Source organism: Gigantopelta aegis, chromosome 2 (genome assembly GCF_016097555.1).
Source record: "Gigantopelta aegis isolate Gae_Host chromosome 2, Gae_host_genome, whole genome shotgun sequence".
Lineage (NCBI taxonomy): Eukaryota > Metazoa > Mollusca > Gastropoda > Neomphalida > Peltospiridae > Gigantopelta > Gigantopelta aegis.
Window position 1 is genome coordinate 48749524 of NC_054700.1, and position 17857 is coordinate 48767380.

General features: G+C 37.9%; 1 protein-coding gene across 1 annotated transcript in view; it reads right to left on the reverse strand.

The window, feature by feature from the left end:
* Window positions 1-17857, reverse strand: part of LOC121386577 (IQ calmodulin-binding motif-containing protein 1-like) — a 24173-nt gene extending 6316 nt beyond the window's left edge. The window contains exons 1-12 of the mRNA XM_041517529.1: window positions 17591-17857; window positions 16246-16408; window positions 15665-15800; window positions 14958-15057; window positions 14145-14244; window positions 13100-13195; window positions 11392-11466; window positions 8496-8604; window positions 6774-6883; window positions 6202-6344; window positions 2836-2984; window positions 389-520 (exon numbers count right to left, since the gene is read on the reverse strand). Coding sequence (XP_041373463.1) covers window positions 389-520; window positions 2836-2984; window positions 6202-6344; window positions 6774-6883; window positions 8496-8604; window positions 11392-11466; window positions 13100-13195; window positions 14145-14244; window positions 14958-15057; window positions 15665-15800; window positions 16246-16408; window positions 17591-17702 — 1425 coding nt within the window. The 5' untranslated portion in view covers window positions 17703-17857. The remainder of the gene's footprint in view (window positions 1-388; window positions 521-2835; window positions 2985-6201; window positions 6345-6773; window positions 6884-8495; window positions 8605-11391; window positions 11467-13099; window positions 13196-14144; window positions 14245-14957; window positions 15058-15664; window positions 15801-16245; window positions 16409-17590) is intronic.

Genomic DNA, 17857 nt, shown 5'->3' on the forward strand with positions numbered 1-17857 from the left:
AACTATATACAAGCTTAAATTAAGTGCATTCTATACATATGCAAGTTGTTGTTTCATTTAGCAGATGTACCATAACGTACACTCATATCATGATATATTATTATCATGAAATTTAGTATTAAAATAAACAGTGCATATACATTTTAAAGAAAAGGTTAGAAATATTTGCCAGTATATTATTTAATCGCCAGTTATGTCCGAATACATGCTAACTGCAGTGCGTGATAAAGAAAAATGGTGAAGAAACTCGCTGATACAAACCAAATAGGGAGAGAATGACAGAAATACATGTACAGACTGGCAACCAACAGATTGACAGATGAACAGAGAGATGGACAATTTAACAGATAATTATACAAAACAAACAGATGTCACAACTGGGACGTACAGGATACATCTCCCGATGTTCTTCTATTTGTTTGTGGAGTTCCACGCGACGTTCGTCCGTCAGTCCGGCTGGTTTCAGTGACACAGGGACGTCTTCCTTCTTTTTGTTGATCCGCTCCAACCACAAGCGAACCTACACAGAAAAACAAGAAACGATATTAAGTACATGACTGGTGTAAAGTTGTCAAAATGTCAGTCTCACTGTACTCAAGCCACTTGAGTATAAAGCAAATTATTTTTGATGAAATAAATTCTTTAAAAACAACAAGTCAGCATAAATTTTTCTCATAAAAGAATATAAACTGACGATCAAAAGAAAGTATACCAATTATTTTTTCAAAGTATTAAAAACAACACAAAACACAAGTTGATGCAAATGTTATATGTTGAAAGTATAATAATTTGGCGATAAATAAACACGAGTATACTCAATAAAACCCATAAAATTATAATATCACAGTGCACAACAGCACTAGGGGTGAAATGTGCGATTTCATAAATGACCACTCATAACGAAGCTGAATAAATTTGACCACAAAGAACATGTTTGAATAGCGTGTATGTCCACCATGTGCAAATATGCAAGCATGGACCCGACGTCGGACAGAGTTTGTTAAGCGCCTAATGATGACATCAGGTATTGCCCTCCACTCCTGCCTCAGTGCCTGTGCCAACTGATCCCTGTTCATTGGAGGGTTAGGACAACGTCGAATTCGCTGGCCAAGATGATCCCACAAATGTTCTATCAGTGACAGGTCAGGTGAACAGGCTGGCCATGGCAAAACATTGACATTGTTTGTGGCGAAGAACTGTTGCACCACACGAGCTGTGTGAGGTCTGGCATTGTCCTGTTGAAACAAGAGTCTAGGATGGTGTTGCAAGAATGGTAACAGGATGGGACGTAAAATGTGGTTGATGTAACGGTGTGCGTTAAGATTTCCATCAATGACAATAAGGTCTGTCTGCTGTTGGCCACAGATACCGCCCCAAACCATCACAGATCAACCACCAAATGGTTCAGTCTCCTGAACACAGCATGGAGCTGTTCTCTCTCCTGCACGTCGGTATATCCGAGTCCTGCCATCAGCTCTGAATAACTGGAACCTGCTCTCATCAGAAAAGAGTACACGTTGCCAGTTCCGATGTTGCCAACGTTGAAACTGATGTGCCCAACGTAAACGTCGAAGTTGATGTTGCCTCGTCAATGTCATCCCTCTGAATGGTCGATAGGCCCTGATACCATGCTGTCGTAGTCGACGACATACAGTGTGATGACTGATGACATGTCCAAGGCCAGTCGCTGCAGATGATGTCACAGTGAGGAATCTGTTACATAAGTGTAAGATGCGGAGATGGCGGTCCTCGTTGGCTGTTGTGATGCGGGGTCTTCCACTTTGTGGTCTGTCTGCAGTCCTGCCAGTCACCCTGTAACGCTGTATTAACCTAGTGATCGTCAATTTTGTGCAATTCAGGATTCTTGCCACATGGGCATAACTCGCACCCACCTGCACCACACCAATAGCTCTCTCTTTCTTCAGCAGTTAGCCTTGCCATGTTCTCTGGTGTTTTACTGTTGACTGAGGCATGTTCTAAGCAATGGCACCCTTTTTTATACCCTTATGTGCACGAGTATCATGTTTCTCGTGCAGTATAAATTTGATGAATAAACTCATTTTGCATGTGCGGCATCGCCCAAACGCAGCAATGTGTCACTATTCGTCATTGATTGCATTATGACAAGAAATACTGGAACCTATCTAACCTTCCATGAATGTGTATTGTGTTTATTTATAATAAAAATAATTGGTATACTTTCTTTTGATCGTCAGTTTATATCAGACGATAAAAAATTAACATGTTAAAAGAAAAATAGTAACTTGATGATGACCTAAATTCACTGTGCCATTTTCTGCTGATATTGGCACTAATTAAACTTTGATTTTTATGTTTTTTTGCTGCCCAGGGTTGAAATACAAAAACACTGTGATACAATAAATCTTTACAATGCCCGGCTCACCCTTTCATTGCCAAATCAGTTATTTGCTAAAACAATTTATACAACATTTAGTATTTGGCTAATAAAAGTTTCTTTAAATTTGCTACTTTTGAATAATTTTCGAGGATATACTCCACATGTGAAAAAAGGCTAATGCTAAATTCTTTCTCATGTGAGCCCTAACATGTTTGCACATTTATAAAAGAAAAAGTAAAACTGTAAAATTCAGTTTCTGAATTCTACAATTTTTAAAATATTTTATTTTTTATTTAACGATGCACTCAACACATTTTATTTATGGTTATATGGCGTCAGACATATGGTTAAGGACCACACAGATATTGAGAGAGGAAACCCGCTGTCGCCAGAACTCTACGATTCCATCCATCATTTTTTCCAAGATGGCAGAAAACCATATCCTGCACTAACATCAAAATAATTGAAATTAATACCGTTCTTTGAATCTTGATGGCAGCTTTAACTTGTCGAGATAATTCTTGTCTCGCAGGAAGTAGGTGGCGTTCCTTATGGCCTCGCCAAACCTTTTGTATTTTGATGATGGCAACAGCTTTTTCTTTTTCCAGGAATCTTTCAACTTGATCTGTCCAAAGCAGTTATAAACAAATACTGATGATTCATATTTAAAAGCCAACAGTTAAAACAATGTGCTGGAGTTATTCACTAACACAAACAATATCTGGCCATCAAGACTGTATCTTTACACAAATTGAGTACAAGGGGCATCAATAAACTTACAAAAATGGGCTCAATAATGTACATGACAGACAGTCATTAATCAAAGCCATACCAATAAAAATTTACATTAATTTATTTTTGTGCTTATATCCAATTAAGGTTCAAGCATGCTGCCCTGGGCACACACCTCAGCTATCTGGGATGTCTGTTCAGGACATTGGGTTAGTTTTTAGTTGTTAGTGAGAGAGAAGAGGGGGTAGTGGTCTTAAACCTACCCATTAAGTCGTTAAAACTCGCTCTGGGTGGGAGCCGGTACTGGGCTGCGAACCCTGTACCTACCAGCCTTATGTCTAATGGCTTAACCACAATACCACAGAGACCAGTAAAAAATAGAGATGAACAGGAGAGTATAACAGGTGCTTATATTACCTCTAAACAACTTCTGAATGCTCTCGACAACTCAATGAATGAATGAATGAATGAATGAACGAACAGCATGCCAGCATGAAAAATGCATCGGTTACTGGGTGTCAAAGCTTGACATCTGATGAGAAATGAGATGTGTGTGGCACAGTAGCCATAAAAGACAAATATCTTTGTCATTGGAGAGACTAAGACAAGGATGTGGATGTGGACAGCAAACAAGATGTTGAATAAGATCGAAGGTGCTGGTTAGGGAAGATATGATATGGATTTCAAACGAGACGTTGAATAAGATCGAAGGTGCTGGTTAGGGAAGATATGATATGGATTTCAAACGAGACGTTGAATAAGATCGAAGGTGCTGGTTAGGGAAGATATGATATGGATTTCAAACGAGACGCTGAATAAGATCGAAGGTGCTGGTTAGGGAAGATATGATATGGATTTCAAACGAGACGCTGAATAAGATCGAAGGTGCTGGTTAGGGAAGATATGATATGGATTTCAAACGAGACGTTGAATAAGATCGAAGGTGCTGGTTAGGGAAGATATGATATGGATTTCAAACGAGACGCTGAATAAGATCGAAGGTGCTGGTTAGGGAAGATATGATATGGATTTCAAACGAGACGCTGAATAAGATCGAAGGTGCTGGTTAGGGAAGATATGATATGGATTTCAAACGAGACGCTGAATAAGATCGAAGGTGCTGGTTAGGGAAGATATGATATGGATTTCAAACGAGACGCTGAATAAGATCGAAGGTGCTGGTTAGGGAAGATATGATATGGATTTCAAACGAGACGCTGAATAAGATCGAAGGTGCTGGTTAGGGAAGATATGATATGGATTTCAAACGAGACGCTGAATAAGATCGAAGGTGCTGGTTAGGGAAGATATGATATGGATTTCAAACGAGACGCTGAATAAGATCGAAGGTGCTGGTTAGGGAAGATATGATATGTATTTCAAACGAGACGTTGAATAAGATCGAAGGTGCTGGTTAGGGAAGATATGATATGGATTTCAAACGAGACGCTGAATAAGATCGAAGGTGCTGGTTAGGGAAGATATGATATGGATTTCAAACGAGACGTTGAATAAGATCGAAGGTGCTGGTTAGGGAAGATATGATATGGATTTCAAACGAGACGCTGAATAAGATCGAAGGTGCTGGTTAGGGAAGATATGATATGGATTTCAAACGAGACGCTGAATAAGATCGAAGGTGCTGGTTAGGGAAGATATGATATGGATTTCAAACGAGACGCTGAATAAGATCGAAGGTGCTGGTTAGGGAAGATATGATATGGATTTCAAACGAGACGCTGAATAAGATCGAAGGTGCTGGTTAGGGAAGATATGATATGGATTTCAAACGAGACGCTGAATAAGATCGAAGGTGCTGGTTAGGGAAGATATGATATGGATTTCAAACGAGACGCTGAATAAGATCGAAGGTGCTGGTTAGGGAAGATATGATATGGATTTCAAACGAGACGCTGAATAAGATCGAAGGTGCTGGTTAGGGAAGATATGATATGGATTTCAAACGAGACGCTGAATAAGATCGAAGGTGCTGGTTAGGGAAGATATGATATGGATTTCAAACGAGACGTTGAATAAGATCGAAGGTGCTGGTTAGGGAAGATATGATATGGATTTCAAACGAGACGTTGAATAAGATCGAAGGTGCTGGTTAGGGAAGATATGATATGGATTTCAAACGAGACGCTGAATAAGATCGAAGGTGCTGGTTAGGGAAGATATGATATGGATTTCAAACGAGACGTTGAATAAGATCGAAGGTGCTGGTTAGGGAAGATATGATATGGATTTCAAACGAGACGCTGAATAAGATCGAAGGTGCTGGTTAGGGAAGATATGATATGGATTTCAAACGAGACGTTGAATAAGATCGAAGGTGCTGGTTAGGGAAGATATGATATGGATTTCAAACGAGACGCTGAATAAGATCGAAGGTGCTGGTTAGGGAAGATATGATATGGATTTCAAACGAGACGTTGAATAAGATCGAAGGTGCTGGTTAGGGAAGATATGATATGGATTTCAAACGAGACGTTGAATAAGATCGAAGGTGCTGGTTAGGGAAGATATGATATGGATTTCAAACGAGACGCTGAATAAGATCGAAGGTGCTGGTTAGGGAAGATATGATATGGATTTCAAACGAGACGCTGAATAAGATCGAAGGTGCTGGTTAGGGAAGATATGATATAGATTTCAAACGAGAGAAGGAAGGAAGGAAATGGTTTATTTAACGATGCTCTCAACACATTTTATTTACAGTTAAATGGCGTCGGACATATAGTTAAGGACCACATCGATATTGAGGGAGGAAACCCACTGTCGCCAATTAATGGGCTACTCTTTTCGATTAGCAGCAAGGGATCTTTTATATGCACCATCCCATAGACAGGATAGCACATACCACGGCCTTTGATATACCAGTCATGGTGCACTGGCTGGAGCGAGAAATAGCCCAAATGGGTCCACCGACGGGGATTCAAAGGAGATAGTAGTGAGACAAAAAAACAAATAAAAAAAATAAAAATCAAGTTCATGCATGTAAACCAAAAATGTAAGACCAAATCTGAAAATCTTTGTATCCCAAACAAACTATGGCTGTACAGCAGAATAGAAAGATTACAATAGAACTAAACAAGGCTGTAACCTACAAGCTGGCATGATTTCCATCAAGTAGAGTTTCTTCTGTTTGAACTCGCGCAGAATCCGCTGCCTGTTCATCTTCAGTCGGTACTGTAGGTCAGACTCGATCTTAGACTGCTCTCTCGTTCTCTCCATCAAATCTCGTTTTAACCTGCATAACAAACAATATAATCAGGACTCACATTATACAAGCACAGTGTAGGATCAGAGATTCAGAGAAAAACAATCACAGAAGACTAAGTATCAGGGGTGGGAATAGGTGAACTAAAAAAAAAGGAAATCTAGAGGGGTCCCAGAAATTCTTGAAATCCTAGGTTAAAATCTGTGCCATCTGACACATTTTGGAGGAAAGGACAATTAAAATGCGAGAAAACACAATCTTCCATGAGAGGAAAACAGCAGATCCGAGAAGAACTTCCACCCATGTAGTATACTATTTCTTAAAATTCAATTAAGTATGGTTGTTTGAAATCTGAAAATAAGCTATGTTACAAAAGAGAAGCAATATTTGAAACTATGCCTCGCTCTCTCTGTTCCAAACATAATGATTAAAGGAATATGGTCACTTAATACATTTTACCTGTACGTTTTCTGGAACTTTGCGAAGGCCTTGTTTGCCTTGCGTAGTTTCCTCCTGGTACTGAATCCCTTCCAGACAGCTTGAATCTGCACGGCTGCTTGGTGGAATTTCTGAAGAGACAACAGCAATATTGTACAGAAATCTTCTGATTCTAATACAGGAAAATCTATCTAAAACTGGACCCCGAACAATCCATAATCCTGTCAAAACCGGCTAAGTTTCATGGGACAATTTTTTTTATAAATTCTAAAATGTGTTCTGTCCCGGACCAGACAACTGGCTATCTAGAGGCCGGGCCTGGGATGAACATGCCCAAAACCTTAGTGGTATAGGGGCATATTGAAAAGGTACTCTCTAAAAGGTGACCCTGTAACCTCCGTATTCTGGCTAAATCAGCGTGATCCGGTTTAAACAGGTTTCAATGTATAATATCAAGTAAACAGTTGTTAAATGTTTACAGTGTGTTGATTTTTTTAGGGACACTCAGCCAATGTAGAATTTTGCCAATGATAACAAAAAAGGGCATATTTTTTACTATTAAAATTTAAAGCTGTTTTTGACAACTGAGATCACACTTTACTTAGATTTTATTGTTTAGATTACACATTTCCATACATTTGAAGTGTTTTTGGTCATCCTGGTGTTTTTAATATCAGAAAATGCATTTTTCATATTTTTAAAAACACTCGTGCGTCTGAGAGGTAACAGTTATGGAGTCAAGTTGTAGTCTATTTTAGAGCATATATCACCATTTCAAAGTCACAGACTCATGTTTCACTCAATTGTAACTTTATCCAAATATGTTTGTAGATTAACTAAACTTAGTGTTAATTTTCACGGGTTGAAACTAGGGTCTGTCCCTTTAAACCAATAGTGTCCCATTTAAAATGTGTATTATTTTCATACCAACCCTGAACTTCATGAAATAACGTTATGTTGTGGTAATGTTTAATATAATCATGCATATAAAAAATAAGTCATAACAAAACAAACAAAACGGTAGACACAATTCACACACACACAATTACAAACAATTCTTAAACTATAGCTCCTTTTCACAAACAATTCTTAAACTATAGCTCCTTTTCACAAACGATTCTTAAACTATAGCTACTTTTCACAAACGATTCTTAAGCTATAGCTACTTTTCACAAACAATTCTTAAGCTATAGCTACTTTTCACTAACAATTCTTAAGCTATAGCTACTTTTCACTAACAATTCTTAAGCTATAGCTACTTTTCACAAACAATTCTTAAACTATAGCTACTTTTGTCTATCATTTGGCTGTTGTAACACTCGCTGCACTACATGACTTTTATGCAATTTTTGACTGCTATACATCAATACATGCATAAACAATTAACCAACAATTCTTGTTGTGTCAAACATATTTGCTGAATTGTGACTCTAGCATCTTCAAACTTGAATACAGGTAGACAGGTAGACAGTTATACAGGTATACAGGTAGACTACCAAGTACAGGCCTCTGAAAATTGAAAATCTGCATGACCTATTTATCGGTTACGGAGAAATAAATCCATGAAACCCATTTCCTTGTTGCGTGACCCGTAAATGGTCCTAGAAGTTTTGTTGCGAACAAAAACTAGGTTGAAAACACAAAATTAGATTTGTGCGATCAATGTGCAAATGAAACGACCGTTCTCACAATTTTCAGAGACCCGAAGTGCTGTGTTAAAAAAGAACACAGGACAGTACATACCACCATCTCTGCTTGTCTGGAACTGCCAGAGTCGAGTATGACGAGCAGCTGTTTGAGATCACGACCAAACCCCTTTCCTTGCCACCTCCCCAGGAGTGGTCTCAGCCCCCTGAAATATTTTCATGTTACCGTGTCACACATTTTAAAGAGAAACCGTCCTGAGTTTGCGGAGATGTTATCGACTACTAAATAAATTACATAAACAATGTTTATTATCCATGTGGTTCAACCATATAATGCACATATGTAAAAACAATTGTAATGACGTAATGTCGGAAAGCACCGTCATAACATAATATTGCTTCCCTAGTCCTAGCCCAGACTGTGCATGTGAAATATGATGCCATTTCATCGACTCCTAGTTGAAATATTTTCAGACAGTCCTTGTTATTCATAAAACAACAATAATAATATGGATAATAAAGAATAAATAGTCGTAATGGTGTTATGAAACTTGTGTCAGGATTCATGTATTACCCTCATTCTCGCTTGGGCAATACAAAATTCCTGACATTCATCTCATAAAATGAATATGACACACAAGCTTGTAATAATCTCTAAAAAATAAATCATGAAATAATCATTCATGTAATTTGTGGTGGCCTGACACACTGATGACATCATGCATTCTAAACCAGATTATCACCAACTGGCATCGAAATAAGCATTGTGTCTGGTAACCCATTTACAGGTTACCACAAAATACAGCCTGGTAACTACAACTATGTGAAAGTTAGAATTGAATTCCTGTTATCGGTACTACAGTCAAATCCACTTAATTGGATGTCGGATTATTGAATATTTCGGATATTTGAATATGTTTGTCCTGCACGGAACCATTTGCCATTATGACAATACAAAATCCAACGGTTAATTGGATGTGTTTTTTAACGTGTTTTCGGATATTTGAATATAAAATTATCCTTGCCGAATGGCAATTGCACGTAAAACATAGGAAAGTTTGTGTTACTTGATGTGTTTTTTTTTAATTTATGATCGTACGTAATACCATACTATCGTACATGCAAAAATGAATACTTTTAATTTTATTTAATTTCATTGTTTAAAAAAAGGAAAAAGACTTACAACAAACTTGTTTTCTTGTTTCTTAAATTATTTCGGATGACTCGTTATTAATCAATACATTTCCTAATTACATCGTAATTAATCCATGAACTCTGAGATTCATCTCAAATGTGACCCAATGGCCGAGACAATGCAGGACAATCAAGGATCAAAGTCGGTCATTCCCACCTTGTTGGCGGCCATGTGCGTTTCGTAAGCAGGCATCCCTTAATCTCATGTCGGCCACTTTTGAAGCAGTGTATGTTTAATCCATAAATAAACACTTGTCAGATATTTTTCTCTATGAATTGTCGGTGACAGTAACAAACAAAAGCCGTTTGCTACTAGTGTTATTTTTAGCGGGATCTTTTGATCACGTGATTTTTCCTCTGCAGCTCACAATGTGAGGCCCCATTTGGGGTGACCGATTATGGTGATTATTGTTTAAATTGTTAAATGCCGACAAAAGGTAAGTTGTAGGAGATTTTCTTAGCAAGTTGGATTAATCATCTTTTGGCTATAAATATTGACAAGAACTCTTTTTTTTTCACAATGTCAACATGGCAAATAAACGGAAAGGAAACGATTTATCTTTGGCTCAGAAATACGACGAGATATGTGCCCAGTATCTAGCCAATGCTAACCCAGAACGAAAAAGACAGAGAACAGGAAAAGCAGCCAATGTGGAGAAGGCCTTATCAGAATGGTTTTCCGTCGCCAGACAAAAAGACATTCCAATATCGGGCCCAATATTAGCGTTTGTGTTTGTGTTTTTCCTTCTGTTACATTGAATAACGGCCTTTCACTTATTTGACTTTGGCCAGTCTAGTTCACCTGTCAAATCAGTTACAAATGCACACAGATAATAGTCAGATAGACGTCCTGGTAAAATACAGAACATGGAAATGACTACTTATTCAAGATTATATTGGGTGGTTGGGGTGGGGTCTTGTTGCACTTGATTTACAAATGTACAAAGAAGTTAATAATGGCCATTTAATTATCAAGAAGTTAATAACGGCCTTTTAATTATTTGACTGTGGCCAGTCTAATTGAGCTTCCGGTGGTTTTATCTGGGTCATTAGATGTTTAGTCACTTCTGCTTCTAGGCGTACAAACGGCATTAACTGTTGTCTCTTGTATTTATCAAGTTTATAGACAAACTTGATAATGGCAACAGAGTCACAGTATGGAACTTGGAATCGGTATTTTATTAACACAAAATACTTACCGGTTTTTGACGAAAATTCCACATGTCATGAGGCCCAAATTGGGAGAATCGTAATTAGGGTTTGCATAAATCAACGAGGTCTTAATTGGGTATATCGTATGTCGAAACTGTACCTTCGGTTTATTGAATATGCCGCTTATTTGAATATATTTTTGTTGCACGAGGCACATCCAAATAAGCGGATTTGACTGTACTAACGAAATCTGGAAGTAAAGTGCGCACGAACATCGGTGCAATTTCATATGAGAAAACGAAACGCGGAAGTAAATTCATCTAGTGGACGCGGATTCAATGCGGAATGACTATTACTGCTTGCAATTGCACATCGATGCAATTCCGTACTAGAAAATGAAACGTGGAAGTCCGGAATGCATTGCTTGGTTTACATACGGAAACGAAACTTCTGTTGTTGAAATTTTTGTCGAGAACGAAAGACTGTTCTTGACTTTTCTTACATGTGGTAACCTCCCGGTAACTTGAACGACCGTTCTCAACTTATTTCGATGCCTGACCAACATCCATCAAAAATTTTAATTTCAACATAGCAGAGTTTTATCCACACTAATGCAATAAATTAGTATTTATAAAGATTAAACCTACTTGTATCTGGTGCAGAGAACTTCAGCTAGCAGTCTGTAACAGTCGCACATCCTCACCACACATTTAGTGGCTGCCCTAGAATGGAAAAATAAACACCAGTTAACCAGAGCTTAAAATGGACGGGACCGGCATCAAATGCTGCTCAAAGTGCACAATATGGTTTCTGAAATCAACTTCACAGGTAGCTTTTGCTTTCTACCTTATTTTTGAAAGTATTCCATGTATATCCAGAATTCCCCATTTTCAAAGGTTAATAATGTATGTGATAAAACTTTATCCACATTTGTCTCAAGACTTCTGTATTGGCATTGCTGTTAAAAGAAGTTACACTACAAGTCTGATAAGTAGTACAATTTTAAGGCTAATTTTTAGAACTACTTTCACTTGCTAGCATTTAGGGGCGGGACTTAGTGTAGTGGTAAAGCGCTCACTTGATGCGCGGTTGGTCTAGGATCGATCCCTGTCGGAGGGCCCATTAGGTTATTTCTCGTCCCAGCCAGTGCACCACGACTGGTATATGAAAGGCCAGGGTATGTGCTATCCTGTCTGTGGGATGGTGCATATTAAAGATCCCTTGCTACTAATGAAAACATTTAGCGGGTTTCCTCTCAATAACTGTCAAAGTGACTAAGTCCAGAACAGAAGAGAAGGAAGGAAATGTTTTATTTAACGATGCACTCAACACATTGTATTTACAGTTATATGGCGTCAGACATATGGTTAAGGAACACACAGATATTGAGAGGAAACACCCTGTTGCCTCTTCGTGGGCTACTCTTTTCGATTGGGACAGAAGGGATTCCAAACTAAATCCTAATGTCCTTTGGATTAAGAGTTACCCCCCCTACATCAGTCTTGGTTTTATTCTGTTCTATTTTTTTCTAAATAACATTTTGTAATTCACACTGAAGAAATTCTGAACCAATATATCATGCATTGTTTGACAATTTAAAAATATTTTTTAAAACCCCAGCTGAACTATTTATATAGAAGCATGTGACAGTGGGATGCTGGTCCAATCCCACTACAGCTGGATTAGATTGGATTGGATAACATACAGGTATTAACGTGCCTATATCCAATTAAGGTTCAAGCACGTCTCTCTCGGGCACAATCTCTGACATACTGCAGCTTATCAGCAAGGTTCATACACAATTTGGAAAACTTAATTTAACCACTTTTTACTGAATTGAGAAAAACTATGCTAAAAAGTGCTTGAATTGGGGAAAACTGTGCTGAAATGTGCTTGAATTGGGGAAAACTGTGCTGAAATGTGCTTGAATTGGGGAAAACTGTGCTGAAATGTGCTTGAATTGGGGAAAACTGTGCTGAAAAATGCTTGAATTTCCAATGAAAACTATACTTCTAAAATTTGTCAGCAGGTGTTATTGACTGTTTTTACTAGTCAGTGTCATTTTATCACAAATATTGAAAATTGTTGGATACGCTGTTACAAAAATATACGAGATTCATTGTTATATGTGAATGCAAACGTCTTTGAAACCGTTAATTGTTCAGCTCCGTTTTAAGAAAATGCGTTACTGACACACTACCTGAAATGATCATTTCCATGAAATACTGTGGCTTGCAATCGTAATACAGCCTACATCAGGCCGACACTTTTTCACTTGCAACAAGCAAAGCACAGACAGAAGTGTTACTATAACACTTGAGTAAAGTGATACAGAAAGTGGGAATTTGATGTTACCTGGCAATCTCTGGATTGTTGTTAACTGACAGTTTGTAGATGAGTTCGTCCATGATACTGTAGACGATCTTCTGATCTATCTGAGACACTGCAACCCTACAAAACAAACAACACACTCGACACACATCTACATAAATAGTTACAAAATATACAACATTAAAGGGACATTCCTGAATTTGCTGCAATTTTAAAGATGTTATCGACTAACAGAGACTTTTTAATGATTGTAATTACATATCAAATATATTTTTCTGCATAACATATTAGTGCCTGTATATTAAACGTGTTTCTGATCATTCTAATATTTGTACTAGGTTAAATTTCGTTTTATTTTTTAAAATATATTTTTTCGTATGTACGAAATTAAATGAAGACAAAATCCAATATTAAGACGACCAGAAACACATTGAATATACAGACACTGATATTCTAAACAAGAAAATATATTTAATATATAAGTTTAATCGTAGAACTATTTTATTAGCCAGAAAGATCTTACAATGCAGCAAACTCAAGAATGTCCCTTTAAATTAAACAAACTACAGTAACTAGTTCGTTGCTTTAGTAGGTGAAACTAATGCCCCACGATTGGCATGCCAAAACTGGTGGTATGAAATATTCTGTCAGTTGGAAATATCAGATTTTGCTTTCTAAAGTCTAAATACTAGGCCTAATGTCACAAACAGTTCTGTTTACATAAACAATTACCAAATGTTCAAAATTATTGTACACTTACATTATATCAAATAACCAAAAGACTGCTACCTTTACATAAAAGAATGCAAAATGTACAAAATTAATGTTTAAAATATCATATAAAATAACCACAAAACTGCACATAAACAATTAAAAAGTACAAAATTAATACATTTACATAAACAATGAGAGAATGTACACAATAAACACATGAATATGACAGAATGAAAACCAGCCACATTGTTTGTCCTTCCAAACACAGCACTGTTACATTCATAATTTTCTCTAGACAATGTCTGATATTAGATTCTTTCTTCAGCTATTCATTCTTTAGGATCAACACACATACCCGTAAGTCCTGATGACCTTGTCCAGCATGGTAACTATGGCGATGACAGTCACAGGGTCATCTGTTATAAGAAGCTGTAGCAGCCAGGGAGATTTCAACACTGAAATAAAAATATACACATGGTGCAGTTGGTTACCAGGGAACTACAGAAGAATGGATGGATGGAATAATGGGTGGATAGATGGATGGACAGATGAATGGATGGATGGTGGATGGATGAATGGTAAATGGATGGATGGATGGACAGACGGACGGATGAATGGATGGATGGATGAGTGGGTTTTTAGTGGATGGATGCATGCATGGATGAATGGTGGATGGATGAATGGTAGATGGTAGATGAACGGATGGATGGATGGATGGATGGATGGGTGAGTGGGTTTTCAGTGGATGAATGGGTTTGAGGTGGATGGATGGATGGATGAATGTATCGATATATGGTTGGGTGAGTGGGTTTTCGGTGGATAGATGGATGGACGGACGGATGGATGAATGAATGCATGCATGCATGGATTAGTGGATAGTTGAATGGCTGCATGTTGAGATGGATGGATGCAAGGATCAATAAATTAATCAATCAATGGACTTGTAGTAAACACTGTTTTACTGTTTGGTTCTTTTTGTGACTTTTTTTCTTTTTGAATAAAGGTACAATGACAAATGGAAAATATCATGTTTTGTTTTGTTGTTAAATACATTTTGTATGTCTTCAAATATATATCACTTTGAGTCACTCTAGCTTAAATACAGATGAATACTTGATGAAAGATAAATCACATTTGCCAGGAAGAATAAAATATTCTCTATGTATACCTTCAGCAACCAGGTTGACGTGTACGCCTGTCAGGAAGACGACACAATCAAGAATATCCTGGAAGTTCTTCTGCAATTCTTTGGTGGCTGAGGCAGAGAGCTGACAAATGAAAAATAAATAAAGATTTAAGCCACAATGGTACCTGTATTTAGTTTCCCCTTACAACACCAATTTAATCTATAGTCCATCCCATCATTCTATAAAAATGTGTTTTGTAAATAATTTCAGTTTGGTTTGACGTAAGAAAAAAAGTTAGTGTTTTGGAAATAACAAATTTTTTTTATTTTTGTGTGCAATTTACAAATCAATCGGCTCAGAAGTAAATAACTTGTAGTTAATTCCATAGTATGGAAAAAAGCGTTCCCTGTGGGGACTATAGATCAGCCTTTTCATCCACATGTACATATCAATTTAAAAAGATAATAATAATAAATAAATAAAAATTAAGGTTGGCCTTAGGTAGTGTCGCGTTCCCAGAAATACATAATTATTAAACAATTTTTATGCCCTAACATACACATGTATAGCAGATATTATTTTGTCTTTAATTCTTTAAAAAAAAAAAAAAGCTGATGCACCACTAATGTGATGGACCACCACCAACAGTATGGTTGATCATGACTCGAATCATGGCATTAATATGGTGGGTCCCCACTAACAAGGATGACTCGTGATATGAGTGTACCCACAGATATACAAATTTCACCTTGGGCTCTGTTAACGAGAGTTGAGCCAGGATTCTGCGACACAGCAGGAATATGTGCTCGATGGCTCTAGGCAGATGAGTCTCTCGAAAGTCCTGCATCTCCCGTCGAGAGAGGTTCATTCCACCAGCAGCTCGGCTGAACAGAGAAAACAAAAAACAGCAATGTCACTTATCAACAAGGATTTAGAGGGTACTCGTAGCCAACAGAAAAACACTTCCTCAGGAAGATGCACACATTTTTAAAAACAAACAAGCATTCTGAGAGTACTGCTAAAGCAATACATGTCCCCTACCGGGCCAAACACATTTTCATATCTCTTAAATTATAAAGTTCTCCTAAGTTATAATTCCTAAGTCATATCTTCTAAGTTATTCACTCCATACCCATGTGAAATATGGATAAATCACCATGAATGTTCAACTTGATCTGTAACAGTGCATGATATTGCTATACACAAATTGCAAAACAAATTGTCCAGAAAAGTAATTTTTGTATCTCCTAAAGGACCATAACTCTGTCAAAAATGGGTAAATCACTACCACTTGCCTACATCCCAACCCTGGACATACTGCATAGTTACCTGAGAATCTTGACCAGTTTGGCACCAGTCGTCCATTGCCCTTCCACTATGCTGTAGTCTTGTCTCAGGACCAGAGTGAGAACTTGTATCAGGTTATACTCCCAGATGTCTTGACATATCTCAGCAAACTCATTGCTGCCAGCGTCTGCACTCGCTAAAATAGCTGTAATAAAAAATAAAAACATAATTAAAGAAAGTAATTCATTATAAATTATATAAGTAGACACACAGGAACTTTGGCATTGACAGTACAATTTTATTATAAATTTGTTTTATCCCATTGCCCCCTTTCCTTTTACTTCTATGAATTCCATCTCATTTCTTCCCCATCTGGCAACTCATACTATCTTTCAACTTCTTTCACTGTCCACCTCCACATCCCAGTCCTTATCTCTCCATCCGTGACAGGTGTTTCTCTTGTGGCTATCTGTACCACAAACCTGTCATTCCCCATCAGCCTTTAGCTGAGAGCTTGGTCTAAGCACTTCCGAGAGTATTCAGTAGTTACTTCTAGTATTGTTAAGAGGCACTTGTAACCAGTACCAATGCTACATGAAGACACCTGATGCCCCTATGCAAAATGAACCTGCGCTGTACTTTCTTGTGGTGATGTAAAGGGGCGTCAGGTTTTCTTTGTGTAGCATTGGTACTGGTTAACATGTAAGTTTAATGTCATGACTGGACTCAAGAATAATCAAACCAAATCTCTGTGGCATCAGATTTAGAAAAATATTTGTATTTTAGACACAGTAGTTTGCAACCATTTGGTTGTCAATAATTACCAAAGCATTACATAGAGTTTCCTCTAGCCGTATTCCACATATCAATATCAACAAGGGGTAGGGCTGAGGTGACTCAAGCTACCTCCTACCATGCTCCCCATCGGTATAATATCCGCCCGGTCCCCTCCATTATTATTTTTAGTTAGGGTTGAGGGTTAGGGTTAGGGTTAAGGTTAGGGTTGGAGTTAAGGTTAGGGTTAGGGTTTGGGGAAGGGGGGACCGGGCGGATATTTTTCCGGTGGATGCAGGGAAGTACAAAGACACTGCACCCGTGGAGGAAGTTGAGACAGGTAGGCGATGGCGTGGACAGCTCAGAAGACAGAGTTGAAGGAAACTGACACGAAAGGTTGAAACAGATTGAAATCGTGGGAGAAATTGGAAAGGTGGGCCCACTAACGTGGATCGATTCTAGACTGGCCACATGACATGATTTGTGTACCACGCCAAAACGATAATCATAATGTGGGAAATGGCTGTGACCATCATCGAACTTAAGACAGGTGAACTACAAAACCACGTATGTCAAATTTGAAGTAACTGCTAAACAGGCCCTACTGATTTACCATCAAGCTTCAACAACAGAAGTGGAACTCGTCTGTCGCGCGTCTCTGCGACTTCTGACGCGAGATTCAACACTCGCTTGTCGACTGCTTTCCTCTTGTCCGTGGAATCCATGGTTAGCGTTCACAGATTCTGTTGTCAAATCATTTGAATGATATTAACAGCTAATCATAATGTAACACTGTATAGTACTAAATAAAATCAGACCACTGTTACTGTGAACAAACGTCAAAATCCATTATGATCAACAAGAATTCAAAACACGTTCA